This window comes from Mastacembelus armatus, chromosome 13, assembly GCF_900324485.2.
Source record: "Mastacembelus armatus chromosome 13, fMasArm1.2, whole genome shotgun sequence".
In the NCBI taxonomy this organism is placed as follows: Eukaryota; Metazoa; Chordata; class Actinopteri; order Synbranchiformes; family Mastacembelidae; genus Mastacembelus; species Mastacembelus armatus.
Genome location: NC_046645.1, coordinates 14,266,307 through 14,294,150, shown reverse-complemented (window position 1 = coordinate 14,294,150; position 27,844 = coordinate 14,266,307). Strand labels below are relative to the sequence as shown.

General features: G+C 39.3%; 2 protein-coding genes across 6 annotated transcripts in view; both read left to right on the top strand.

The window, feature by feature from the left end:
- Window positions 1–373: 373 nt before the first annotated feature.
- On the top strand, window positions 374–11,647 carry nek8 (NIMA-related kinase 8). Of its 5 annotated transcripts, XM_026291953.1 has the most exons (17): window positions 374–451; window positions 2,005–2,210; window positions 2,803–3,035; window positions 3,128–3,259; window positions 3,638–3,846; window positions 3,967–4,046; window positions 4,142–4,326; window positions 5,125–5,272; window positions 5,813–5,889; window positions 6,184–6,301; window positions 6,453–6,603; window positions 7,170–7,333; window positions 7,544–7,696; window positions 9,584–9,742; window positions 10,291–10,436; window positions 10,696–10,778; window positions 10,978–11,647. In XM_026291953.1, the coding sequence occupies exons 1-15, from the start codon at window positions 405–407 to the stop codon at window positions 10,314–10,316; spliced, it is 2,088 nt and encodes a 695-aa protein (XP_026147738.1). In that variant the 5' UTR covers window positions 374–404; the 3' UTR covers window positions 10,317–10,436; window positions 10,696–10,778; window positions 10,978–11,647. The 5 variants fall into 5 exon arrangements, with proteins under 5 accessions (XP_026147738.1, XP_026147747.1, XP_026147729.1 ...); XM_026291962.1 differs by lacking the exon at window positions 10,291–10,436 and having other exon boundaries at window positions 3,997–4,046; XM_026291944.1 differs by lacking the exon at window positions 10,291–10,436 and having other exon boundaries at window positions 4,145–4,326.
- Window positions 11,648–12,684: 1,037 nt separating this feature from the next.
- traf4a (tnf receptor-associated factor 4a) overlaps window positions 12,685–27,844 on the top strand; it is a 34,480-nt gene continuing 19,320 nt past the window's right edge. Inside the window, exon 1 of the mRNA XM_026299055.1 lies at window positions 12,685–13,170. Coding sequence (XP_026154840.1) covers window positions 13,028–13,170 — 143 coding nt within the window. The 5' untranslated portion in view covers window positions 12,685–13,027. The remainder of the gene's footprint in view (window positions 13,171–27,844) is intronic.

The window sequence follows — 27,844 nt, the reverse complement described above, 5'->3', positions numbered from 1 at the left end:
TATGAACATTGTTTCATAAAGCATACATGCCTATTATACATTTATACTAGAATTCATATGTTATGGATATAACAGCAGGCTATTTCTGCTTTGGTAGGACGTGTAGCTTACTGTAGTAGAGAACAGAAAAAGTGTTTGCTTGCTACCGTTTCTTTTCTAAATCGCTTCCTATATTATTGATACATTTTATGTTTTTTTATTTTAATTATTTTAATTTATTTTTAATATTTAGCAATTTGTGTCGCCAGTGTATTCATCACTGTAACTCCTGAGCATCCTCATCGTGTTTGCCATGTGTGTCTACCTCTTGCACAGCAGTCGAGGGTCTCTTCGCCTTTTTGTCCTTCGCTGTTTGCTGTAGTTGTGGGGTTGCCTGGAGACGGCGGAAACGTTTACCAGCGGCGATGGAGAAGTATGAGAAAATTAAAGTTGTTGGAAGAGGAGCTTTCGGGTAAACTCTGGCTTTACTTAACTACCCTTTTTTGCTGGCATGTGTTATACACGTCTGTCTGTTGGGAATTACGGCGTTGTCAGGCGTGAACTACGAAAGACAGGACTCTGTAAGGCCTCGGTTTTCCCTCAAAACCGCAGCCAGTGTGTGCCACCCTCAGAGGAAGACTAGTCTGGAAAAGTGACGGAGCCTCCGGCACAGTGTATTATAAACTAGTTAAATACATGAGCAAGCTTTGCGCTAGTTTGTGTGACGTTAGGCATTTAACAAGTTTCAAAATGTAGTTATACACTTTAGCTAGGCTAGTAACATTAGTGAGGTTGGTGATAACTCAAATCCCTTGATGTATAAAGTAAAACATTTTATAACGTTAGCGTTAAACTAAAGTTTGTGTGCTCCCTTATAAGAAATAGCTCCCGGTTAATGTAACGTTACTAACAAAATGCTGTTGGCATTCAAATGATACAGTAACGTTAGCTAAATACAGATATAGCGGTCACCAATGCCAGTACCTTTTTTATGGTTAAAAAGTGAAGGGAGATGAATTGTACGTCAAAGATTTGGGCAGAGCACATGTTTAGAAGTGAAAGTAAATAAAGTAAATATAACCTCTGGCAAACAGACATTAAAACTTGTGCATGTGTGAATCTTTGGCCCAGAGGAATGTGAGTTTATGAGCATAGCTGTAGTTATATAAAGAAGATGGTAGCTCACTGGTTCATGTATTTTGGCCTATTTAGTGATGAAAAACTGAGCAGAAGTGAGTCACAAATTGCGTTCACAATCACAAAGTATGGTTCTGTACAACCATACTTTCACAACTGGTACTTCACTTGAGCATTTCCATTTTCACAAACAATGTATATATAATCTGCAACCTTTTAAAGGCTGATCTTGTACTTCAGGACCTGCATGTATGTATGTAACTTGCAAGTTAATAGTTTACATGGATAACATCCCTACTGACAGCACATAAAGTGCCATAATCTTTTTAAAGGCCCCACATGGCAGTTTGATGAAAACATTTAGGGTCTGTTTTAACAAGGTGTGTTTTGTCTCACATACACATTAAGTTAACATGTAGTACATAATGTAAATCTGTATTTTTTCTCAATTTGCTTTGGATTATTGTCTGACTGTTAATGTCTTGGCCTTCCAGAGGGGAAACATAAATTACCTGTTATCACAAATAATGAGCTGAAGCAAGGAAGTTATTATACCAGCAGTGAATTGATAAATTATGAACATATAGATATGACACGAAACATTTTTCAAAATATATGCTTTTACTTTTAATATTTTTAGCAGATTTTATCTAAAAAATATTTAATGAAGGACTTAAGTACTTTTACACTGGTGATTCACCATCACAAGCACAGAAAAGACAAGTGGAATATTCTACTGTTTTTTCTGTGCTTGTCAGTAACAGAACCAGTTATCACGTGACATTTGTCAATATAAACTTGCACAATTCATCCCACTATATTGTTTATGGAACAAAATCTAAATCTAATTTTCCATCTCCATACATCTCCATTTTCCTACTGTGTCAGGATTGTTCACCTGTGCCGCAGGCGCAGCGACGGGGCTTTTGTCATCTTGAAGGAGATTCCAGTGGAGCAGATGTCACGAGATGAACGCCTCGCAGCTCAGAACGAGTGTCAGGTGCTGAAGCTGCTCAACCATCCAAATATCATAGAATATTATGAGAACTTCCTGGAGGACAAGGCCCTTATGATTGCTATGGAATATGCACCAGGTAGGCTTATTGTAATATCTTATTACATGACCCGCTTTTGTTCATTGTATAACTCTTCACTTTTCCCATGTTTTTTTTGCTGCAGGGCTTCATACTAAGTTTAGTTCCCATGTAAGGCCTGGGAAGACTAAAAGATAACACCTAATATCAGTATGCATGGTGGTGTTTTAAAGGAATAATGTGATGAGGTAACATTTCTGTTACAGTACATAACTGTTACTGTTTGAGTGAATAAAGACATGAAAGATCAGGACTGTTAGCATTTCATCAGTTTAGAAATATTGTGTTGATATCTATGACTGTAAAGATCATATCACATTTCATGAACAATTTATGCAGAAAACCAGTAAATTGCAAACAATACCATTACTTCTTCTTGCAACTGTATTTTCATAGATAAATTGCTATTTTGTGGATCTTTGTTGACATTTCACTTGGCAAAAATTGCACCTATTGTAATCTTAAAGCCTGTTAAATTAGTTGCTTTGTGGCTTTCATGTTTCCATTTCACTGCCATTCACTCAATCCAGTAATTTGAATAAACCAAAAGCATTTTTATTATTTATTTTTCTTTTTTGTTTTCTTCTTGTAGGTGGGACCTTGGCTGAATATATACAGAAGCGCTGCAATTCTCTGCTGGATGAGGACACCATCCTTCACTTCTTTGTACAGATCTTACTTGCCTTGTATCATGTCCACAATAAACTCATCCTGCACAGAGACCTCAAGACACAGAATATTCTACTTGATAAGCACCAAATGATTGTCAAAATTGGTGACTTTGGCATCTCCAAAATCCTTGTTAGCAAGAGCAAAGCCTACACTGTGAGTTATTCCTCTGGCACTGTACATATCTTGATATGTTCAATTATAACATATGACAGCATAAATTAATGCCTCATGTTTTCACTTTGCAGGTGGTTGGGACTCCCTGCTACATTTCCCCAGAGCTGTGTGAAGGAAAGCCATATAACCAGAAGAGTGACATCTGGGCTCTGGGCTGTGTCCTCTATGAGCTTGCCAGTCTTAAGAGAGCATTCGAAGCCGCTGTACTGAATTCATTTTTAAAATAATCCCTTGCTTATGTGGATGTAATGATATCAATAATTTTTATTGTGTTATTGTTACTCTGTACATAAAAGATAGCTGAGTGTAGACAATGCAGCAATCATAACAACCACAAGAGCTACAGCTACAGGTTGTCTCATGATAAATGTGTGTGTATTTTATGCATTGTTTAGTATTTTGGGTAAAAGATTGGGATTTTTAGGCTCTAGCAGATCCCCGTGACCCTGGTTAGGAATAAGCGGGTATAGATGATGGATGGATGGATGGATGGATGGATGGATGGATGGATGGATTGGAATTTTTTCACATATTTATAGTGCATTTTGTAATTCTGTGATGCTCTTTAATGTTGCTTTCAGAATCTACCCGCTCTCGTTCTGAAGATTATGAGTGGCACATTTGCTCCAATTTCAGACCGGTACAGCCCAGAACTCAGACAGCTCATCCTCAACATGCTAAATCTGGATCCATCCAAACGACCTCAACTCAATGAAATAATGGCTCTCCCCATATGCATCAGGCCTCTGCTTAATCTTTACACGGACATAGGCAATGTCAAAATGCGCAGGTTCGACCTTAATGCATAAGTAATAAATAGACTTTTTTAAGAGAACTGTGCATTTAGGCTAAAATGTAGTTCTGTAGTTCATTTATATGCAAAACAAAAATCACCTCTGAAATGTTTCAGGATTGAAAAACCACTATCTACTGTGCAAAGCGGTCCTCAAGGTCGACCAGGAGGGAGAATTCCTACCAACAGGTCAAGAGGTGAGGCCCATTATACTATTTTTTGACACACGAACTAGCTGCAAAATTTATTACTTTAGTTTCACATTTGACTGTTATGTCTTGGGCTGAAACGGCAGGATCAGTTGGTATAGGATCAGGAAAGGTGCATTCCCTCCCCCTGTCTTCAGTGTATACGTGGGGTAGTGGCATCTCAGCGCCTCTCCGCCTGCCAATGCTCAACACTGAAGTGCTTCAGGTGTCTCTGGGCCGTACTCAAAAGATGGGAGTCACCAGGTCAGGACGTCTGATTACTTGGGAGGTCTGTGTAAACCTTTATGTTTTAACATATTTCAGTTAAAAATATGTTACAAAGCTGCTTTTTTAATTGTCTGCCATAATGCATTATGAAGGAATGATGACCCAAAAACCAGCCAAATATAGTTGACAGCTTTTATGTAAATGTACAATACCTGGCCACTTAAGTAGTTTTTTTTTTTTACATAGTAGTCATCAGTTGTTGACAGTGTCACATGTGAGGTGTTACTTAAACTAAATATCTGTTATTGAGGTCATAGTGGTGTTGTTGTAATGGACTGTGTTTTATTGAAATGTGTTTTTAATGTTCATCCCCTCTGATGGTTGCAAATCGGGTGGATAATGTGTTAGAAACACCTCTTAATATAATGCAGTCCAATTCAACAGCACTACAAGCTACAACCTCAATAATAAACACAGACAGCAATTGAATTATTACACATAACACAGCATTATTTTTTTTTTGTATTAGATCAGTCGTATTATATTGCCTTTGATTTTGCAAATATATCCAGTAAAGTGGCCATTGAGTGTATTTTTGTTAAAAAAGACAATACAGTACATCCTTTTTTTAGCCATGAGGTAGGGTGGCACCCATGTCTAGGGTGCCTAATAATAAAATAACTACTTAAAGGACCTCAACATCACAGATTGATGATATATAATGGTGGACAACTGGATTTTCATCTTAAAATTTGTAGTGACTTATGTTTTCCAGGGAACAGTTGCATTGTCACCCTAGTGCTACCATAAAATGTAAGTATCGTGTGCACCCCAGACTACTAATGATTTATTGTCACAGACTCCGTCAGTCGGATGTGGGGAGGCCAGTCTGCCCGGTGTGGTGGAGCAGATGCAGCCCCTGTTCATTTCTCGCTTCCTGGAGGGTCAGTCTGGAGTAACTATCAAGTCCGTGTCCTGTGGTGATCTCTTCACCACCTGCATGACAGGTTTGTTGGCCATTTGTGTTTGGGTAGCCATCAGAGAGATCACAGCTATTCCCAGTTAGCCTATCAGGGAGCTCTGCTATAGGAAATCAATGTTAATTCTCTGCCTTCTGCACTCACACATACTGCACCACATGGCTGGACACACTGAGGCAGCATTTGAGTGTAAGTACTCTATAAAAGAGTGGCTACAGTCAGCTCTTTTTATAGACTTGATCAGATTGTGTGAACCCACGTGTACAATAAACCTCTCCATGCCTCCTAAGCGATATGGAAGTAAGTTTTCTTGAGCACAAATTGTCAGTGTTTTAAGAGGCTGCTGTCATTCTCTGTATTTAATCTCATTGCAAAGCGGATAACACAGGATTTAAGAGCCTTTCTCTCAGCCCAGGTGCTTCTCCTTCATCACTTTTCACTGTAGTGACACAGATTAGTGTTACCTAGATAGGGAATTAGAAGTATTCTGTGGGTCCATATAAGAATACACCTACACTAGCCTACTAAAAGTACCTTTAATCACTACTCCTTATTTTCTATTTGCAGACAGGGGCATTATCATGACGTTTGGAAGTGGAAGCAATGGCTGTCTAGGACATGGTAACTTCAATGATGTAACACAGGTACATCTTCCCCCTTTAAAGGAAAACGTCACACTCATATTGAATCTATAGTCAGTTGCCAATTGCCTATGAAGATCTAATGCAATCTAATACAACAGTCCTGAAAGTATAATATTAGAAATATCTCTGTATAACACAATACAATTAAATAGCACCACAAACAACATCCTGCAAAATCAGCAAGGATGTTGTACATCTATTGGACACTGGGCTACAAGAATACCTTGTCCCTACAGATTTTTGATAAAAGTCTGTCACATGAACATTACAATGTCACTCTGTTCTTGTACTCAGCCCAAGATTGTTGAGGCCCTCCTCGGCTATGAGCTGGTTCAGGTTTCATGTGGAGCTTCCCATGTTCTTGCTGTGACCAATGAAAGAGAAGTATTCGCCTGGGGCAGAGGGGACAATGGTATAGTAAATGAGTGTTTGTTTTTTTTAAACCCAGTCTATCTTGGTATTCTGCTTTTAGTGTTAGATATTATGTGACTTATTTATGACAGCATCGTCCCAGCACACAGCTTGGTTTAAGGTCTCTGTGTTTGTGTTCCTCTGTGTTGAAGGTCGACTTGGGCTAGGCACTCAAGACACCCACAACTCTCCACAGCAGGTGTGCTTACCTGTGGAATTTGAGGCCCAGAGGGTGGTATGTGGAGTTGACTGCTCTATGATAATCAGCACCCAGTACAGCATTGTGGCATGTGGAAGCAACAGGTAATTATTCAATTTGTTCAGAAACACTGTGGCTATTAGTCTCGGTTAACACTGTTAATAATCAGTAATAAAACATGTTATTATGAGAAGAGAAAGGCACTGCATGTTTTCTGTGAAGGATACTTTTTCTCCTGCATTTTGTGAAAATGATCCTAGATTTTTAACACCCAACAAAAGGACACCTCCTGTCATCTTACTGTATGCTATAAACCTATTCATATGCAATGAGGGCAGGAGGGAGATTAAAGGTGAAAGAGAGATACTTTCCTGGAGCGCAACCTGTGAGACAGCATTCTCCCTAAATGACAAATACTTTGTTTTCTCACACTGTTAATCCCTCTCATAGAGAGGTTTAGCACAAGATGTAGAGCTGAGTACGAGTGTGAATTCAAAAGCTGCGGCTCAGCAGCAATGAAATAGAAATAAAACATATTACAGCATTTGTCTCAAACATATATTTAAATTAAAATTTTATTTAAAAGAATTGAATAAGTACTGTTGGTTTATGTCAGCACACAGCTATTTCTGTTATAAATAATTAGATTTTGTTTTCTTCTCATGGTCAGGTTCAACAAGCTTGGTCTGGATAAGATAACTACAGGAGATGAACCAAATCCTTCTAACCAAATCGAAGAAGTTCACTTTTACACTCCTGTTCAATCAGCCCCACTTAACAGTGAGAAGATTGTTTACATTGACATTGGAACGGCCCATTCTGTTGCTGTTACAGGTACAGAAATTCATCCTTATGTGATGGTGCGAAGTGTGAATGTGAAACTTTTTCAGTGAAGCTAAAGTGCTAAAGCTAAACAAATATGCAAAAAATAGAAGTGCCTTTCTTATAACATCTTTTGTATAAAGTGAAGCTGCTAACAATGAAATATGATCCTATAAAATTTTAAAATCAAACACCACTTTTACCCACATTTTATTTCTTCAGAGAGGGGTCAGTGTTTCACCTTTGGCAGCAACCAGCATGGCCAGATGGGTTGTAGTTCCCGTCGCAGCAGCCGTGTACCCTACCTGGTCCCTAGACTGCGGGGTATCACTATGGCTGCCTGTGGTGATGCTTTCACCTTGGCTATTGGATCTGGTGAGTAGAAGTAACTCTATGCAATATCTTGACCTTGTCTTTCATTAAAGGCCATAAACATCTCTGCAGGTGGTTTCAGTTATTTTGACTGCTGAGACACCTGCTCAGCTTGAAGATGGGCTGTACAATACACAAGGTCACTGGATTACCTAAACTATAATGATAATGATCACAAAGTTGTGATTTGCCCCATGGTTAGCTTATGCAAGCTAACAAGAGAGACTGAAATCCACCTGGCAAAATGTACTCATGTGATATGTCCAAAAGCAGGGGGGACATAAAATAGTGTGGCTATGGCTGTAAACAAACTGTGCGAGCTACTGTGGCTGGTTCACATAGCTGAATTTTATCAGATATTTAATGTGATTAGCCTCTGCCTAACAACAATTGTTATAAGGTCTTTTTCTGGTCACAATCAGGTATGTATTGAACATTCTAACCTTTTTTTCTAATCGGATTCATGTGTACAAATGAAACAGAAATAGCTTTACATGTAAGTATAAAACTACATGTTTGTAGTTTTGATTTCAGCAGTTAACAACAGTGTGTTATTTCCTGAATTAGAGGTTAATCCCACCCTGTCTCTTCAAGTGGCTGGACAGTGGAGAGCCTCTGGTGTCAAAGTTCAGAAAGACTGAACTCTGCATGAAGTAAATGGAGGCATTCATGACTAGACACCAATATTTTTTGCTCCACTCTGCACTGAAATGAATGGGAAGCTAAGTGCACTCTGAATTTACCATTAGAAGATGTGTAATGGGTTAAATATGGTTGTACCTTAGTTGTGCAGGGTCTTTATAAGTGGTGAGTTTTGTTACTTATTCAAAACTCTTCCTTTGCATTATAGAAAATCATGATGTCTGAAACCTAACAGCCAGCTGATGAAAAGCATACCCATACATACCTATACCCTACTGTCTTTCAGTTATACTTTGAGGACAAATAATCATGCAGATATATTTGAAAGACAGATGATTCCGTTTAACTTGTGGTTTTACATTAAAATAGTTGCTGTTATGCAGCATGAAAGAAAATGACAGTCTCTTTTGTTTACTAAAAAAAGGTTGTTTGGAGGAGTGCATTAGTAGGACTTGCACCACTAAACACAAAAGGTTTCATCTCATTTATGAATTGAGACAGCATTTCTGAGATATTTGTGGTTTAACTGTTTTGGAAGAAAAGAGGAGGACTCTTGGACACTGAAGACAGTGAAGCTTAATGAGAATCACAGCGCTCTAAACACCAGCCACATGGCAGATAGCAGCTATATAACTCAAAAACAAAGCTGAGTAAACTTTCATTGTGATGATTGTTTTATTCTAACAACTTTCAAGTCTCTTCGAGTTCATTTTTATGTCAAACTGAAAGTGTGAAGCAGATAGTTACATGGAACATATGGTGTTTAAGAAACAGCTAGCAGTAATACAACTTACATAGAGGTTTTAGCTAGTGTGCTAAACATACAAAACCATTTCTATTTTGTTAAAGGCATGGGTTAACAGATAGCAAATGTGTGACTGTGTGTCTGTCTGTGTGTGTGTGTGTGTGTGTGTGTGTGTGTGTGTGTGTGTGTGTGTGTGTGTGTGTGTGTGTGTGTGTGTGTGTATCCATGTGTGTTTTGTTCTTTGAGCTGATGGTAAAATGTCATATTGTGCCAGTGACTGGCTTCCTGGGGAGAAATCCAGCAGTGCTAGCCATGCCTGTAGGTTTTCTTTGTTAGCAAAAGGCTTTGTTCAGCTTTGACTTCCTACAGATATAGCCATTATACTGCCACTGCAGGACAGACAGAACTGTCAGTTCAATGTTGTGTGGATTAATGCATCCTGGGGGTCTGACTCTGAATTCTAAGAAAGACTGACCAGCTCCTTCTCCTCCTTTTTTCTGCAGAAGGGGAGGTTTACACCTGGGGAAAGGGGGCCCGTGGACGGCTTGGCAGAAAAGAGGAGGATTCTGGGATACCAAAGGCAGTGCAGCTTGACGAGAGTCACCCATTCACGGTGACATCAGTGGCTTGTTGTCATGGCAACACTCTGCTGGCAGTGAAACGTAATATTTTGCTTATTACCCTTTGTTAACAAATACTGTGAGATGTTGGAATGTGGTGATATCCAGTAGCATACTAATCCTCACATGACAGACAAGCTGAACTTGAGACAAGCGTAATTTTGACAGAGATGTATGTAGAGTTGTTAGAGGACTTATTGTAAGTTTAAATTGTCACTCACCAAAGAATATAGCTTTGTTTATCACACAGTGTAAGATTTGTCCAGTCACAGCTGGTGTGTTCAGGCTGTTTATGCACATTAACCAACTAGTTGAGAATCTGCATGTGTAACATAATAGTTCAATCCAGTTTTGTGGTTATGGATTTTTACTGAACTCAATAATATAGCCATAGACTGATAGTACAACAGAAAACAACAATTTGTAATCCCAACATTGACAAAAGGCAGATATTTTAAATAAAATGAACCACATTGAAGGTGGAGTTAAAACGTCCCACAGTCCAAATTGAAAATAGCTGCAGATTTAGAGAAGATTAAACTGTATCACATTGTAATAAGTAACAGAGATGTTGGTAATCCTTGCTGCAGGCTACATGGAGACCAACATGGACTAACACTGAGGGTGCACACTAAGGACGTTTTTGTTACTGCTGTTGGTAACCAAAGAAAAAATTTTATCTAGAAGAGGAATTGTCCAGAAACAGGCATACAACCACCTAAAGAAACATACATCGGTATATTATATTTCATAATATTTATATATGTTTATTATTTTAAAAGTTTATTATTAATACATCAGAATACATAGCAAAGAAAAGAATGACATTCTCTCAAGTGAGATGCTTGGACAGTACAGGCTTTTTTCTTACTAAACATGACTGCAGACTGATTATCAAGAGTCTCCAATTCATTTTCTTCAACTAATTGATTGATTGAGTAATAGTTCTAGCTCTGCTGACATTTTACCTTTGCCCCTTGCTGTTGCTGTTTCAGCTTTGCTTGAGGAGCCTGTCCCAAGATGATTTTGTCCTGAAAACAAACTCGGTGGTCATCATGAGGTCTGGTGGTGGTGTGAGGTAAAGGACAAATAATTCCTAAATAAATAATAATTTAGGAATTATTTAAATTAAATAATGGAATAAAGGAATTATTTAAATTAAATAATTCCTCCCAGTGGCCCATCTGTGCTGCAGTTGAAAGATTCCCTTTCAAACTGCAGCTGTGGCCTCAGATTTCCACTTGATCTTACTCCCTATCTATTTTTTTTTTCTCCAGGAATGTAAGTTTGTTTCCGTCAGTGCCTTGATATCATGGAGCAAAGCAGAGAAAAGGTCGACTTGGCTGTCACAGCAGGCATATCTTATAAGAGTCTGGTTAAAGGAAGATTGCAACTATTACTGAAGCTGGATTGTAGCAACCCATTAGACAGCTTTCATGTGGTGAGCTTTTGTCCTCTTTCACATGCATAGTTAGCATGAATAACCATGAAAAGCTAGTAAACATCAAACTGGTTTGAGCTCTAGTGAATAAGATGATACAATGCTCAAAAATGTAAAGAATGAAGTCAAATGAACCAAACACAATTCTTGTGTCATCAGTGGTCACATTGTGCATTATTGGATTAGTCCTCCAACTCGTCAACAGTGATTGAACCAGATAACGACATGTTTTTTAGTTGCTGTTTAGTTGACTGTCACTGCTTTGTTCACTTACTCATTATTCCCTATATAATAAACACAGTAGTTTAGTTTAGAGTGAGCAATATATCAAGATTTCCAACATATATAAATGATATGCATTTTGCTATTTCTCTTTCTCTGGTAAATGTGACCAATTACATTGTGAGATTGTTAGTAGAAATTAGTCTACATGCAATAGACAGTACTTTTATCAATCCATTCATTCTTTGATGGCACCTTGTAATGCATACATTTCAGTAAATACTGTGCACTATATAGTTAATGTGGAGTGAGATGTGTATGTTCCACAAATAGTACTGTATTTAAAATTAGATAGAATTAAATATCATGATTGGCAAGGTTGACCCTAAATTAATCACTATCATAGAGTGAACAGCTGGATTTCTCATTGAGAGTCTGAATACCTTTGCTTTACACTGCCTCCACTGTGCCTTTTATTATCATTTTATTTATTTCCCTTTGTAATTTATGCAGATCAATCAGCAATTGGCACGATGAGTATGCGTTGTATTGCATATTCAATTATTTATTGAGATTACAGTAGCTGTTGCTTTTGTTTTTAAAACGTCATCACATTTTTTCAATAGTTATTGCTTTTTTAAGATGTGTTCACACCTTTTCTGGACACAGGGGTCTTTTACCATTGTTGTCTTGTATGATGATGTAATGATGATGTAATCTGGTGGCAATACAGCAGATAAAAAAAATGATCTAAATATGTGGATGTGCTCTTTATTTCCACTGTCAGAAAATGATATCCAGTTGTTTGTTTTATCAGTTTTGTAATTTAAATCAGATGTTATCTATTGTTGTACAAAGACAATATTTTAAGGTGAAATACAGACATATTATATTGCTTTAGTTTGTGTGCTTGCTTTGCCACCAGAGGGCATCTGACATCTTTGACAGAGGCTTCTACATGAGCCTAATTAGACATTTTTCTCTTTATTGACTTAAACCCCAACGGCAAAACCTTTCACCTCTGACTATGTTAATTAGACACAGACGTATTTTATTTTTCATTTCATGATCAGTAATAATATTTTTTATATATGTATATAAATAATTAACATTAGACAAAGGCACTGAAAGCAAGCCATCACTGAAGCCCATTGCAGTCAGACAAAAGCCCAATTAAAGATCCATAAGGCGAGATCAGAGGGATAAAATGGTGTGAACAGCGTGTTTCAGCTTCGTGGCTCCTCCTGCGTGGAGGAGTAGGCGGGGCTCGGTGCACCTAAACAGACGGAGAGGTTATGCATTGTGCTCAGTGTCAGTACTGCATCCTCAGAGGACAGAAGCACCCACAGGAGCGCTGCTGGCCAAAAATAAACCCTGAAGTTGCAGAGAGAAGCCTTTGAGGACGAGCCGTCATTTCTGCAGGACTGTGCGGTATTGCGCTGTTATTGCCGTCAGTCTCCGGGCTGCAGGGCGAAAAGCTGGAGAGGACTCGCCTCCTGAAAGACCGATCGGTCGGTGGCGGAAGGGACGTGATATGAACCCGTCATCGGTTTAAACGGCGGTGCAGCTGAAAATCCCCGTTTTCCGGAGGGGTTAGCAGAGGACCAAAAAGGACGTTTATACCTTTTAACCTGCAGCTGAAGGCCCCAGAAATATTGACAGTCATGCCAGGCTTTGACTACAAGTTTCTGGAAAAACCAAAGAGACGCTTCCAGTGTCCGCTCTGCAGCAAGGCGATGCGGGAGCCCGTCCAAGTGTCTACCTGTGGACACCGCTTCTGTGACACCTGCCTGCAAGAATTTCTAAGGTATAATGTGTATGTGTTGTTTGGGTATACAAACAGAGAAAGAGCCACCTCTCTCTGCAGTCGATACCGGAGACTACAGCCTTGTCTAGTTTCGGCCAAACAACAGTAAATACAGGATGTGCAGGTGTGTCGCCCTCACCTTTCCTCAGCGGGCTTTTACATTAATGCTAGTCTTTTATGGCACGGTGACACACTGCACTAACAGAGTACGAAGCCTGCTAAGTAGAGACTGATCTTGTAGTTTCTGGTGTGTTTTCTCCTACACATCCACTCCACATGTGCTGAAAAACAGGACTGGAGAGCCTTATTTTCAGTCAGTCATGCAGGCATGTTTTTACAGGTAGATAATGTTTTTATTGTTCAGGAGGGGGTTTGTTGTGGCCAAATAACGTAACGTGGCATGCAGTGATGGAGATGATCATTTAGTTTGCGATTTTGCAGATGTTGTCTTTTTCTGCCATTTCATAGTGTTAATATGTTTCATGTTGTGGTGTTTGTGTCCTGCAGAGGGCCCCTGCCTTCTCATCTTGTGTTTTTCCCCAGCAGCAACTGACTCTGCATGAATTGTGTGCTGGTGTGCTGGGGGTGGCAGGGTGTTTGTGTGTGTGTGTGTGTGTGTGTGTGTGTGTGTGGATCTTTCATTCTGAGGTCAGCAGTCTGACAGACCCCCAGTTCACCTCCTCACCTCATAATCTGGTCAATACTGATGTCTGAAAGAAGCATTGAATTGTAGAAAGGAAGGCTTTGTTTTGACCTTTGGAAGATGACACCACCAATAACATGGATAATCATGGGAGGCTTAAATCTCATTTGTAATACCAGTGACAATTTACCTGCAACAGGCGCCAAAAAACTCTTGAGTAATCACTTATGTGTTAGAAGCAGCACAGATGAGGAAAAAAATGTTTTTTTATAGAGCTGCAATGATTGGTTGATTAGTCCTTTTGTCAAATTTAAGTGATTTTTCAGGTATACCAAAATATACCAAAAACGCAGCTTAAATATAAAGATTTCCTATTTTTTCATGTGACCAATGGTTGGCATTTTTTGAGCAAATGATCAGCTGACTAAGAACAATGAAAATATGATGTGACCACCATATGCCTGTGACTTGTGACTCTTGTTGTAGACAGTCTTAAGACTTTATTGTGAAAGTTGTTTGTTTTGTTGTTGTTGTTTATTTGTGTACCTTTTGTAGTATTTCTGGGTATGGCTCTCAGTTCAGGGAGTCTTATTAACAAAACTAATAATAAGAACTTGAATTATTTATCTGAGTGGTTAGAACTGTTGCCTCACAGCAAGAAGGTTGTGGGTTCACAACCCGGCCTTTCTGTGTGGAGTTTGCATGTTCTCCCTGTGCTTGTGTGGGTTTTCTCCAGGTACTCTGGTTTCCTCCCACAGTCCAAAAACATGCATGTCAGGTTGATTGGTGACTCTAAATTGCCCATAGGAGTGAGTGTGAGTGTGTGAGGTTGTTTGTCTCTATGTGGCCCTGTGATGGACTGGTGACCTGTCCAGGGTGTACCCCTGCCTTTCACCCAAAGAGAGCTGGGATAGGCTCCAGCAGCTCCCCGTGACCCTGGTTAAGGAATAAGTGGGTATAGAAATGGATGGATGAATTATTTATTCATTCATTTATATGCTGTGAATGAAAGTGGATATTATTTATTGGCTCGCAGGGAAAGCACAGTGTTGTTTTTATAGTGATGGAGTCATATCCAGATGATTTACAGTAGAATACCAGCCCCTGTGTTGTTGACATCTGAGTTTCAGTGATTATATAGAAAGATAGAAAGACAAGAGAAGCTGCTGTTTTCTTCTGTTTGAGAGACAATCAGCAGAGGAACTGGCTCTTTGCAGTGTCTGAAAAACTTTATAACCATACTACTTAACCTCAAAGCCTTCAATATGGTTAAATATAGCATTACATTGTTAAATTCAGCATTATAGACAATAAAATGCCTGTGGGTTCTTGGTGTGGGGAATCTGCTCAGTCTGACTGGTTTGCAGCTGTTGGAGCTTTATTTCAGTTACTGTTCTTTTACTCTAACTATAAAAAGATCACTTAAATGTGTTCAACTTTACCTGATGAAACTTGAAGAGAAAAAAATTCATGAGTAAATTTTTGAAAACAAGTATGTAAAGAAAGAGGATTACGAGATGATAAAGCATCTAATATCAACTAGTTATGCATTTCATGACGTTCTTATGGCAGAAAAACAGGCAAGAGAGAGGTGGGGATGTGGAGTAATGCTGTGAATATGTTAACTGCTAAGTCGTGAGTTCCTGGTTTGTACCTTGAGTCATCATGAAGCCTCCTCTGGCTTACTAAACAGCAGCAAATTGCATCTGGTTGAAAAGCAGAAATTCAGAACAAAGAGAGCGAGGGAGGAACAGTGTTCACCGCTGATCAATGAGTTTGGCCCGACGCTTTGTCTGCCTCATCCTGCCCGCCTCCGTGTTCATCATCTAGTTGATGTTCTTTTTTTTTTTTTTTTTTTTTTTTTTTTTGACTCCCACAGGCTGACTGAATTTAGCAAAGTTTCCAAACTTTAGAAAGTTTTTAGTTTGGTTGGGATGTCGGTGCAGACATAATGATTCCTCCCTTTTAGACATTCTTGGCCTAAAGGTTTAACAGTTGGGGCAATATCTGTAAGATTGAGGAGCTGTACACCTTGAATACAGCAAGTGTACTTATTCACAATTAGGACTGCAGACTTGAGCATTTACAGCATTATTACCAAAAGATAAATAACAGCCAATCGAAGTTTTCATGTGCTGGCAGTCCAAAGGTTGTTGTTATTAGTTATAACAACGACGTCTAAAACATTATCAAATGATTTATTAACCACCACCATTAGTTACTTTTGGTAAAGGACGCCTAGGCAGAAGGTGGTGTCTGAGTATCTTTTACAGATAGTAGTGCTGAATCTCTAAAAATAGTTTTAATTATTTCAGGGAACCAAGTTGTTATTGTTTCTCAATATAAAAGATGACAACATGTCCTAAACTAGATTTCAGGTAGAATGAAGCTTAAATAAACATGTATATCAATAACATGTGATGTCTGAGCAGCTCCTACACCCTTGCTGATTCTGACATGCAGAAACAAAGCAGTAGCTGAGTGGATTGCATGCACTGTCACCTCTTTATTAACAAAGTGTGCCAATTGACACCAGTGTTGTCTCTCCTGGCCATCGAGCAACTTTTGTGAAGAAATTTCAGCTTTATTGAGGCCGACAGACACCGGTTAGCTAATGCGCCGCCCATTGTGCAACTAGGTCGATGCTTTTCTTATAATTATTGAAGATTGTGTAACATCCAGTCTGGGCTTGCCAGCTGATTTCTGCCCACTTTCACACGGATGCCTCTGTCTCCAGAGCCCATAACTGTGCTGCAGTGAGCCTCCTAAGAAGGTTAATGCATGGCGTTGTTTCAGTGCTGAACATCTTTTCTTAAAATGTAGGCATTACTGAAATAAGAGTTACTTTACCTCCCCCATTTAGCATGTATATGCAGCATATTAACAAATGATAGTATAATAATAAATAACACACTATAATGTGGTTGTAAGCAGATGTAACGGTAATTTAATGTAACACCTATAATGCCTCTTGTGGGCATCCATAAGTGCAGGCTGGTGTATAAATGTATAATGAATGACAATATTGTAAACCATAGTTATAATAATATAACATTAAAAATGTCTCATAAAGTCATTAATAAAGAGTTTTTCTTGTTATTGATGTAAAGTATTTGTGGGCACATTTTATGCTATTACATTACACACAAGCACTTATATCTGCATAGAACTAGATCATAGTGTGTTAGAAACCATTTCTTACATATTCATTGGCTGCTTAGAAATGCTAAATAGCAGGCGTTTAACACAGATGTTTGAAAAAGGGTTAATCCAGTCTTTTCACTTCCAAGTAAGTCAAAGTAAAGTGAAATGTCCCTGAGAGACACTTGAGGAAACAAATGAATTGCTCTTATTTCACCGTGATTGAGCGCTGAAAAGTGCCTCTGTGTCCACAGGCATGTTAGCATGTGATGCTAATGGGCTGTGTTTCCACCCTGGCAGGAATGTGTAAATACACTGCAGCAGCAACAGCAGTCCTGGAGGCTGTACCTACTCTGAGGGAGTGTGATGGTGTACAGCCCTGCAGCTTTAACACTGTGCAATCAAATATGAGTCATATGCTTCAACAATTCAGTATGTGCTGACCAGGGGAAGCTTTTGTTTAAGCAATGGTGTCTCTAATAAACAGGAATAGTCTCTTATTGGTATGTAACACAATTTCCTCTGCTCTGTGAGGGCTAGGTAGGTCATATGGCCATGCCACACATGCCAGGCCTCATGGCTCATCAGTCCTGGGCCTGCTGAGCCAGAGTAATGCCATGCAGTGTGACAGTGGTATCTGTAGGGATGATGCAGTGCTCTGCCACAGCCTTGACAAGGGTGTAATTGGTTTGTTCGGCTTGAGAGCTTCTTCCTACAGGCCTCCATGTAGTAGTATATTGCAGCTGCTGATTTACCCAGAGTCACGAGGAGCTGCAAAATGGGCTAATATGAGAATTTTTCACAGCTCGATTATTCACTGTTCAAAAGCCAGGGGAGTGTTTTTTCGCAATGGGTAGTGATTCATTTTAACTTTGACACATGGTCTATGTGTTGTGCAGTTTTTCCCCTCACTGATGTAGGTGATACTCATTTCTTCTTCTGCGCTCCCCTACGCTTTTATAGTCTAAACACCCTGATACACAGTCATCACAATTAATGAAGTACTACAGCTGAACACGTCTTCCCTCTTATGCTCTTCTTCCACCAGCAACCGTCATCCTTATCGGAGTATGTGGTTAGAGTTTAGTGGAAGACAATTCAGTACCACTTTCTAAAAAGTCAGCTTTTATGAAGGGTTCATAAAGGGCAACTAATGGTTGGGGCTGCAGCTAATAATTAGTATCATTAATTATCAGTCTGCTGATTGGGTTGCAACTAACAAACATTTTTATTGTAATTTAATTAAAACTGTTTAGTCCATAAAATGTAATTGTTTTGCTTTTTCAATACCTCTTCTTTAATAAATACTTGCAGGGTTGTTGAAAAAAATAAGCCTTAAAGTCAGCAGTTATTAAATTTAATAACTTATTAATAAATGGATTTTGGTCAAAATTCTCAATATGGTTTTGGTCTATTAGAGGGACATTCAAGGCATAGTCTGCAATATTTTGGAAATATGCTTATTGCTTGGCTTAGTGCAAAGTGCACAGTGGAAACAGAGATGTCCAAAGCTAACAAAGCCTAGTACCTCTAAAGCACACTGACATGTTATATCTTGATATATTATGATTTTTTTCAGTGTGTCATAAGCCAAATGCTTTCATGTGTAACGACATCTGGAGGTTCTGCTGGATGTTCGGAAACCTCGTAGTCGCGACAAGATTTGATACAAGATGAGATGCGTGTTAGTCAGTGAGTTTTAGAGGTGCTGGGTGGTGGCTTTTGTTGACAAGGTACAAAGCTTGGGGCTGTAGTTGTTTCCAGTCTTTATACTAAGCTGAGCTCCTTTCAAATATGTATTTAACAGACTGACACACTGAGCGTTTCATCAAACTCTTGGCAAAAAAGCAAATAAAGCACATTACCCCAAAAAAACTATTCTTTTAATATACTGAAATAACAAAATGTCACCTGGAGAGGAATTTTCTACAACTTGGCAACCCAAAGTTGTTTTGATGATGTTTGAAGGATTAGTTCACTATTTATTTACCAAAAAAAGTGCATCAAATCTTACAAACATTTTTCTAAAAGACGATTTATTAGAAATTGGTACCAGAAATTGAAATACAGAGATGATCAGATGTGTATGTTTGCTTTTAGGACATAGCTATCTGCATTAGCATACTGTCCTTCAAACACATGATGAATCCACTGCTGTCCATTGTGTGCATGAGGGATGTATAAAGAGGGACTTTGGCCACTGTGACAGGGTGGTTCTTAAAGAGCTAAATGAAACTCTGTTGCATTGGTGCCCAATGTTGTGTGTCAGTCTGGCACTTGAGGCAGCTGGGGCTTTGTCTCTCAGTGGGTATCTGTATCTGAATGGGACCGATGCCATGGATGGCTGATGAATGACTGTGTGTTCATTACCATCTCCGTCCCTCATTCCCATCACAGAGACATTCACAGTCCCCCGCAGGTGTCCAAAGGCTGCACAGGCATCCTCAGTCCAGATCCGGTGAGTTCAGGGGCCTGTAGTGTCCCATCCTTCTCTGATGACAACGGTGGTCAGTGAGCTGCACATAAAGTGATGTAGTGTTCAGCTGACTGAAAGCCCTTAGGCCTCCGCTCTGCCCTTTGGGCTCTGTGAAGGCCTCTTAAAGACGTGCACCGAGGCTGCTGTCAGCTGATGTACTTGGGGTGACGGAGCTGGAAACAGCCCAGTAAATTTGAACACATCAATGCATAGAAGGACCCACTCACCCAGAGAAGAGCAACAAAAAAATACTCTGAGATAAAGCAGTGTTCGTGTGAGAGGACGACAAGTCAGTACATTCAGCACCTGTGCAGTCAAGATGCAAACACCAGCTACTGTGAAGTTGTGCCACCCAATCTTTTCTCTTATTCTAGCTGTAGTGACTGAATGTTCTCGAACTTTACATGTCATCACACTCTTTGGACTTTGGAACTAATGACATGTATATGAGAAGTCAGTTTGATGTTTAACATGGGTGTTTACTTCCTGCTACTCTTTGAATTAGAAATAGGGTTAAAAAATAGAGTTCCTGCAGCAAACTTCACTTCAAACATGCCTGGAGTGATTTATTCAAAATATGGGCTTTGACTCATGTATTTGGTTCAGTTGGAGCATGGCCAACAGCTTCTGAGTTTACTGTCATGAAAAACTAAAGGAAGCAGAAGCTATCCACACTATAGGAGTTGGATTTAGGAATTTTTTGCAATTTGTGCTTAAAAATGATTAATGGATTAGTCAAAAAAAAATGTAACTGTAAAGAAAATCAACTGAGTATACAGAGCAATGTCAAAAAAGTTATTATGAACTAGTTTTACTATTAACCTGCTGATTGCTTGTTTAGTCAACTGATAATTTTGTATAATTAGATGTCAGAAAAACTTTTAAGATTATTATGAAAAATTCCACCAAAGGTAACACATTCTGTTTTTATCTAAAACCCAACTACATTTAGTTTGCAATGATATAAAAGAGAAAAGCAGCAGATTATTACATTCAAGAAACTCCAAACGGTACATAGAAAACCCATTTCAGCTGTTTATATTTACCATCTCGTTGTTTCAGTCACTACCAAAACGTCATGTCCATAGGTCAGGGTTAGAATGTACTGGTAATCATGACTCGTAATTTGAATGCTTTGCCTTACGGCTCAGCTCTGTCTTCACCCCACTGGTCTAATACAATTGTGCCAGTTCACCTGTCAGTCTCTCATTTTACCTTCACTCATGGACATGATCCCAAGTTACTTAAACTCCATTGCATGGAGCAGCATATCACTCCCAACCTGGAGGGAACAATCCACTGTTTTCCAGCCATGGCCTCAAACTTCTAGGTGTCAATCCAGTCACTTTACAGTCAGCTGCAAACCTCTCAAATGCATGATGGGTCACATTTTAATGAAGCTAACAGAACCATATCATCTGCAAAAAACAAAGAAGCCATTCAGAGGTCTCCTACTTCCAGCCGTGTTTTGATTCCCTGTCCATGAAAATCACCAATACCCTCTGGAAATGTGTTTGACTTGCACTAATCGATCAATTTAAGTTGCACAATTTCCTGTCATTACTGTCATTGGAAAGCACGCTAAAAAGAAAGGGGCCCCAAGCTGAAAATGAAAGCCTGAGAGTATAAACAAACAACAGGAAATGACCCCTAATTGCAGTATTTTATGGTTGTAAGGAAATGGATGTTGACATCCTACAGCCACTAACTATCCATATTTGGAAGTGCTAGCATGTAGGAATTTACTGTATGTGCATATTTGACCAACAACCTTGTTTTAAAAGTAGTTTATTCGCACTAAAACATCAGATAAATCATTACAGATACTTAAATTATTCAGTTTCTCTGATCAACACCTTGCCAACTTCCACATCAGCTTGTGTGACTTCTGTTACCCCAGAAACAGATAGTGTTAGCCAGCCTGTGCCAGCATAAGGTAAGTGTGGCACGTCTCCTGGGAGGAAGCTGAGAGGCCTCAAAGATGCAGCTGTGATGATGATATCGCTGAGAGAAAGTGCCCTGGCCATTTCACACAGCTACAGAGGTCCCCTAACACTGAAAACATGTTATCATGGGACTTGTAGTGTCAATGTTTGCATGAATGTAGAAAATTGAAGGCTGAAAGAAACACTGAGAAGATGGAGTATTTATTTATTTTTGTACATAAGTATGAATGCGATGTAAATATACCATCATGGTTCCAGCTTTTCAAATGTGAAGTTTTACTGTTTTTTTTTTTTTCAATATAATGTTTAAGTTTGTACTGTTTGGACCAAACAAGTACTGTGAAAGTTTCACTTATGGCTTTAGGTAATGAGGATGGAAATTTATGACTATTTTCTGAATTCAAACCAACCAATCATCTGATTTGTCAGTAGTCAGAACATTAACCAATAGAAAAAAAAAATCACTAGTCACAGCCCATTTATAATAGTTAAAATCAGTTAAGGGTAATTGCTTTACTATGAAATTAGTATAATAATACTTTTACTTCATTAAAAGATTGGAGTACCTCTTCCACCACTTACTTTCTCATTGAGCTGTTTAGTATCTTGTGTCAGGGCTGCTCTCAGAGCATCATCTGTAGGTCACATCATCTGTTGGCTGTGAAGAAGTTTATTAGTGACTCAGTAGTGCCAGCTCAGTCATACAGTAACTCAGTGCTTTTGAAAGACTCCTGAAAGTGACTGGTTATGTTTGACTGAAAAAAAAACAACAGCCTTGAGGGTTCAGTCAGCTGCAACCTCAGACAAAAACACATCCTAAATGCTCTAAGCTGCTCAGTTTTGTGTGCTCATAGTATAACGAACTCTGGTTGAGCCATGAAGGTTTGTCCAAATCTGTGACCACACATGGTGTATTTTCTCTGCAGTGTGGTCGACAGCAGTGTAGAAGTATAGACAAAGGCAATTTGTGGTTTAGAGAAAGTCTTTAAACCATGAGTCAGCTTTCACACACCTGAGAACGACTGACTGCAGTTACTGTTTGACTGCATGTTACTTTGTGGCATTTTACAAATATAGATTTGGCTTCAGGTCTTCATGATGAGGAGTTTAAGCTTGATTTTGACAATTATGTGTAGCTACGATTTAACCCATCCAGGAAAGTTATGGTTTATTACAACTTAGTTCTCCTTTTTGTAGCATTTGTATTGGTTCTGGCAGCAATGTATTTAACATCTTTGTTGTGAAGATCCAGTGGTGGAGAGTAACTAAGAGGATTTACTCAAGCACTGTACTTAAGCACATTGTTGTTGTTTTTTTGCCAAGATTTTTCTGGCTTTGACATTTTAAATGAATATTTACTGGGTTTCTTAGTCCTCTATGATACTAAATTCTATCTATCAATCTTTGGGTTTTAGACTGTTGGTCCAACAAAACATGCAATTCAAAAATGTCAGCTACCACAAGTACTGTATAATGGGTAAAAGTTGAGCCAAGAAGTCAGTGTGGGTAACCATTCTCCAAATTAGTTTGGCTAACCAGGGGATTTGTTTAATTCCTATGATCATCTGACCGCTGCCTTTTAGAAATGTCCCTTCATACCCAGATCTAACAAAATGGCTGAGTACAGAGAAATGATGTGTAAAAAGACTCTAGTTGAATGGGATTTGTTTTGTTTGGTTTTTTAAAAAAACTTTAAAAACAATTAGTTATTGGATTTGTTACTTGACAGAAAATGAACGAGTAAAATTCTGATAATCACATTTAAGTCATTTATAAGCAAATATACAAATCAGACATTTGTTCAAGCCTCTAAAACAATATTTGCTAATTTATTTTTTTCTGTTACAGTAAATTGAATGGCTTTTTGACTGTTGATTAGACAAAACAAGACATTTAAAAGCAGTATGCCACATAGGGCTCTTATTTTGAAATATGTCGAAATATAATGACTACTAAACATTAATCCAGTAGTACAGCAGCATTAACCTCATATAAGAGTTGATTATATACATGCCTCAACTTGCCCTCCCCTATAAGGGTTCCTTTTAAAATGAATCTCCCACATTTTAGGTCAGACAAAGATGGAAAACATTTTAGCTAGGCAACAAAGCACAGTGCCACTCACTGCACAGTGAGCATGCTGGGACCAAACCCAGCCCTGCTGCTGGACCACAGCCAGCTGGCCCAGTTCTGAACAGCATGGCTAGTGCTTACACGTGCCTGGGTATGCATGCTATGCGAAACAGCTTATAAAAAGGTATGTTTATCATGGCACATACAGTGCATGCCGCTGCTGCACCAACTCATGAGCACCTCTGCAGGTTTGTAATGAAGGCTTCAGTTGGGTTGTTAATGGCTGTTTTAGCAGCAGTTATTTTGAGGTATGAAGCACATGTCAAAATCATTTCCCTGCTCAGTCTGGCTATGTCTGCGCTCGGCTCACTACTGTACTATTGCACCCTCCCCCAATCTTGTTTGTCTTGTGCACAGGTCAGTGAGCGGGCGGGAGAGAAACAGACTCAACACAGTACAGCAACACACATGCATGAAATCCCACAGAAATTATTCCAGCAGGATGCTTGTTGTTTTTCAGATTTTTGTCTGACTGAAGCCCCAAAACAGGGTGATCATCCGTACAGCAGCAGATTAGTCAATTAGCGGGAAATTCTTACAACTATTCTGGTAATCAGTTTGTCATTTTTAAGCAATAATATAGAAATATTCTATTCTTTCAGCTTCTGAGGTCTTTCCCCATTTCTGTGTCTTATGTGACAGTAAATTGTATGAGTTGTTGGCTCTTAGTCAGTGTAGTCTGTTTGAAGACATCAGTGTTTTTTTTTTGTTTTTGTTTTTTTTTTACACTTTTCAGACATTTTTAGACCAAACTAGAGCTTCAGTAGTGAATTTACAGTTGTCATATCAGAATAACTAATTGCTAGCAAAACTAACAAACACTTGATTTTTCCACCTTCTCTAACCTGAGGATTTTCAGATTTTCTTTGTCATCTATGGTAGCAACCTGAATATATTTGGACTGCTGGTCACACCAAACAAGCTAATTGAAGACGTTTTTGAGAAATGTCCCTGCTGATGCAGCAGGGTCATTTCTCTTGAATTTGAGTCAAACTGATGATCCTAACAGTAATGATGTCATACTATTATTCACACAGGAAGTAAAGTTTAAAGATATGTTTAGGGAACTTGTCTGTCTTGTAGAGTAGAATGAGAAAAGGCCTCTAATATCCGACACATATACTTATTTAACAGTAAAACCTCTGATCCAGCTTTCAACTTGGTATTAACTTATTGTGTGATGCTTCTGTGATGCCCTGACAGTGGCCTTGTTTGCAATAGGGAGCTGTGTTTAGGAGCAGGCAGCTGAGTGACCGCTACAGCGTTTGCTGAGCAGACAGGAAGGCATGTGAAGAATCTGTGTCTGAGGGCTGAAAGGAGAGCAGCTGGGAACGAGGCAGAGGGAGGGCAAGTGAGCGGCTCTCTGCCGAAGCACCTGTCCTCAGTGAAAGGCTCTTCTGTAGAGCTGAACAGGTGTGGGCAGAGCAGTTAAGCTCTTCACTTGTAGCTAACACACTCTGAATTATAGTCATTTATCCACCGGGCCCCATCAGTGTTAAGGTCATTGCCCAGTTGCCCCATAGCCTTTCCGCCCTTTTTTTCTTTTTTTTTTTTTTTTCCCACAGATGAAGGCTTCCTTCCTGCCAAGACTCTTCCATCTTCCTCTCATCAGCTGGTGTGTGTTTACTGTGGTGGTGCTTTATTCAAACAGTTCAATGACTCTGTCAAACACACCAACTCCCTTGTGCTGCGTCTCAGGGTCTTGGTCGTAGCTCTTTTTCAGACAGTGTTGCACAGGCCAACGATTGAGCCAGTTAAAGGAAGTCACTCTGTCAGGTGCACGTTCAGAGGGATCATTCAGTCAGCATTCTTTTTTTTCATTCACAGCTCACCAAGCTTGGAGAGGGCGTAGGATTGGCTGATTTTGGTGGGTGATTAACAAATGTAACACCTCACTTGGCAGCTAATGTTTTATCGGCTGATGACGTGCTGAATTTATTGTTTAATTAGTGGGCCTATGAAATGTCAGATAAAATACAACCCAAAACTAAAAGGTATTGAGTTTCAGTAGAAGGTCAGACATTATTCGCAGTTCAGAAGCTGGAAGTGACTGGTTGTCATACCCGAGCAAAACTTACGATTAAACTGACAAAAAAATGAGAAAACTGCATTTCCAACAAGAATTCAAGTGATTTATTCTTACGAGGAAAGGATGACATCTCTATTTGTTGTTAATTCCTCTTTTAATTTCCTTCTTTTCTTCCCCTCTTCTCTTTTGTGTGCTGATTGAAAAATCTTGTCATTTATCTCATTGTTGCTCCCAGCAACAGGGACAGGTTGAAGAATTCATGCTAGATGAACAATGCAGCTAAGGCGTTTTGAAACAAAGGAGGCGAATTGACGTCAGCGCCTCGCCTCACTGAACAAAGAAATTGCATCCACAAAGCAGAGAAGTGTACAAATGCAGGAGGAGCTGCTAGGTGGGCACGTACAGGCCAGGGGGCGGTTCCTGCATTGTTTGAAATTTTGGTGGCCTGTACTCTTTACTGTACATACTGATAAGAAAAAAAACAGGAGCCGCAGCATGTTTGAGATGTGATTATAGCAGCTGATAATAGGAGCAGCAAGCACTGATTTATTTTTTTTGTGAATTACTGCATGTCTGTGTTCACCATCTGCCAACTGCTCCCCCTGTCTCACTCTCCCTCACACACACACACACACACACACACACACACCTAAAAAGCCCTCACCTTCACTCCCAGTTACCATGGACACAGAAGCACAGGACCTAAAATTGGCCCTGTCAGCGATGAGCACACCTCACAGACCTGAAACAGCTTATTAACAAATCAGGAAAAGGAGTTTTCCCACTCACAGTTCAGTGAAAATGCAAATGAGCCAGAAGCAGAAGTTCACATTATATAACACTGTTTTCTTTTTCATATAAATATATATACACCTCAAAGAAAAGTGATGCATCAATTTGAAATTTTTTTTTAATGTAAGCAGCGTCTAGGGAGAAAGTTAAGATGAGACAGAAGAAAAAGTTTTGGGTTTTTCTGCCTGAGAGGACTCACGAAACAGACTCATGGCTGTGCTTCCAGCACTGCTGTGATAACAGTGAATCACAGTGAAGCAGGTCACAGACTTTGACAAGAGAAACTCCAAATCATTATCCTCCCTCCATTATGCACCATCCTCAGTTCAGCACGACCTCAGAAACTCTGGCAAATTTTTATGTTGACATATCAGAACTGGTTTAACAGTTTTGCTCTTAATGATCCTGCAGGCCTGGACTCCACCTCTTGCCAATTAATGAATGTGTCACTGGGGGAACTGCATATTTTTCCAAAGGTGTTCTGGTGGGATCAGACCAAAATAACTCCCTCACACAGCAAAAGTGATAATGGTTTACCCACACCTACTACCTGACGCACACATATTGTAGCAGGTTAGCTCAAGAGGTGTGTGTGTGTGTGTGTGTGTGTGTGTGTGTGGATTGGAGAGGAGTACTTATCTCTGAAGGACAGGAAAGAAAAGACAGCTGGTTAATGACAGCAGAGCTCTTCTTCCTCGTGTTACTGGCAATTTGATAGAGTTTGTGTTCAAAGCGTCAAACCGGGGCACTGAATCATCAGTGACCTGCTGAAACGTAACAATGGTGGGTCATTCTTTTTCCTGCATTACATACTGTAGAAAACGGACACAAATAAGGTTTCCATCCAAATGTACCACAAAATCCTAAAAAAAATATTGATGCATAACTTTTTGCCGATATCACACACCCCTAGATGGAGACTTGGACAGCTTACAGTACAGGATAAAACAGTCCTGCAATGGAAGGGTGTTGTAGACACTTTTGAAACTGGATAATTAAATCAGATTTATTTATTTTTTTATCATGTAACAATCAAGAGTGCCCCCATGAAATATTTTTCAACACATTAAAACAAGTAAATTGCAGTCATGATTGCAGATTGCTGTGTCTCATTTCCCTTTCTGGTGCACAGGGTGAACAGGTGCAGGTTAATTAAAAGCTCCCTTGTCCCTATGAGGTTTGTGGTTGGTGGTATTATCTGCACCAGCCACCTGCTGCTGTTGGTTGGAGCGGAGGCGATGCAGAAATGAGGTGAGATAATGTGCTCATCGGTCACTTGCTTCCTGGACATGATGTAAGAAGTTATTTTCAAGAGAACGGCAAGAATATTTTTAATTGAAGGCTGAAGTTATGTTTTTCTAAGGCTCTTTCCCCACAGGCGTACAAAGGATCTGCATCTTCTTTAGTCTCGTATGGGATTTAAGTGCAGACTCCATAAAAAAGTGAAACAAAGTATTTTGTTTACCAGTCGCTATAGGATGTGTTCCTTCCCTCTCCTGGCACCATGAACTCAT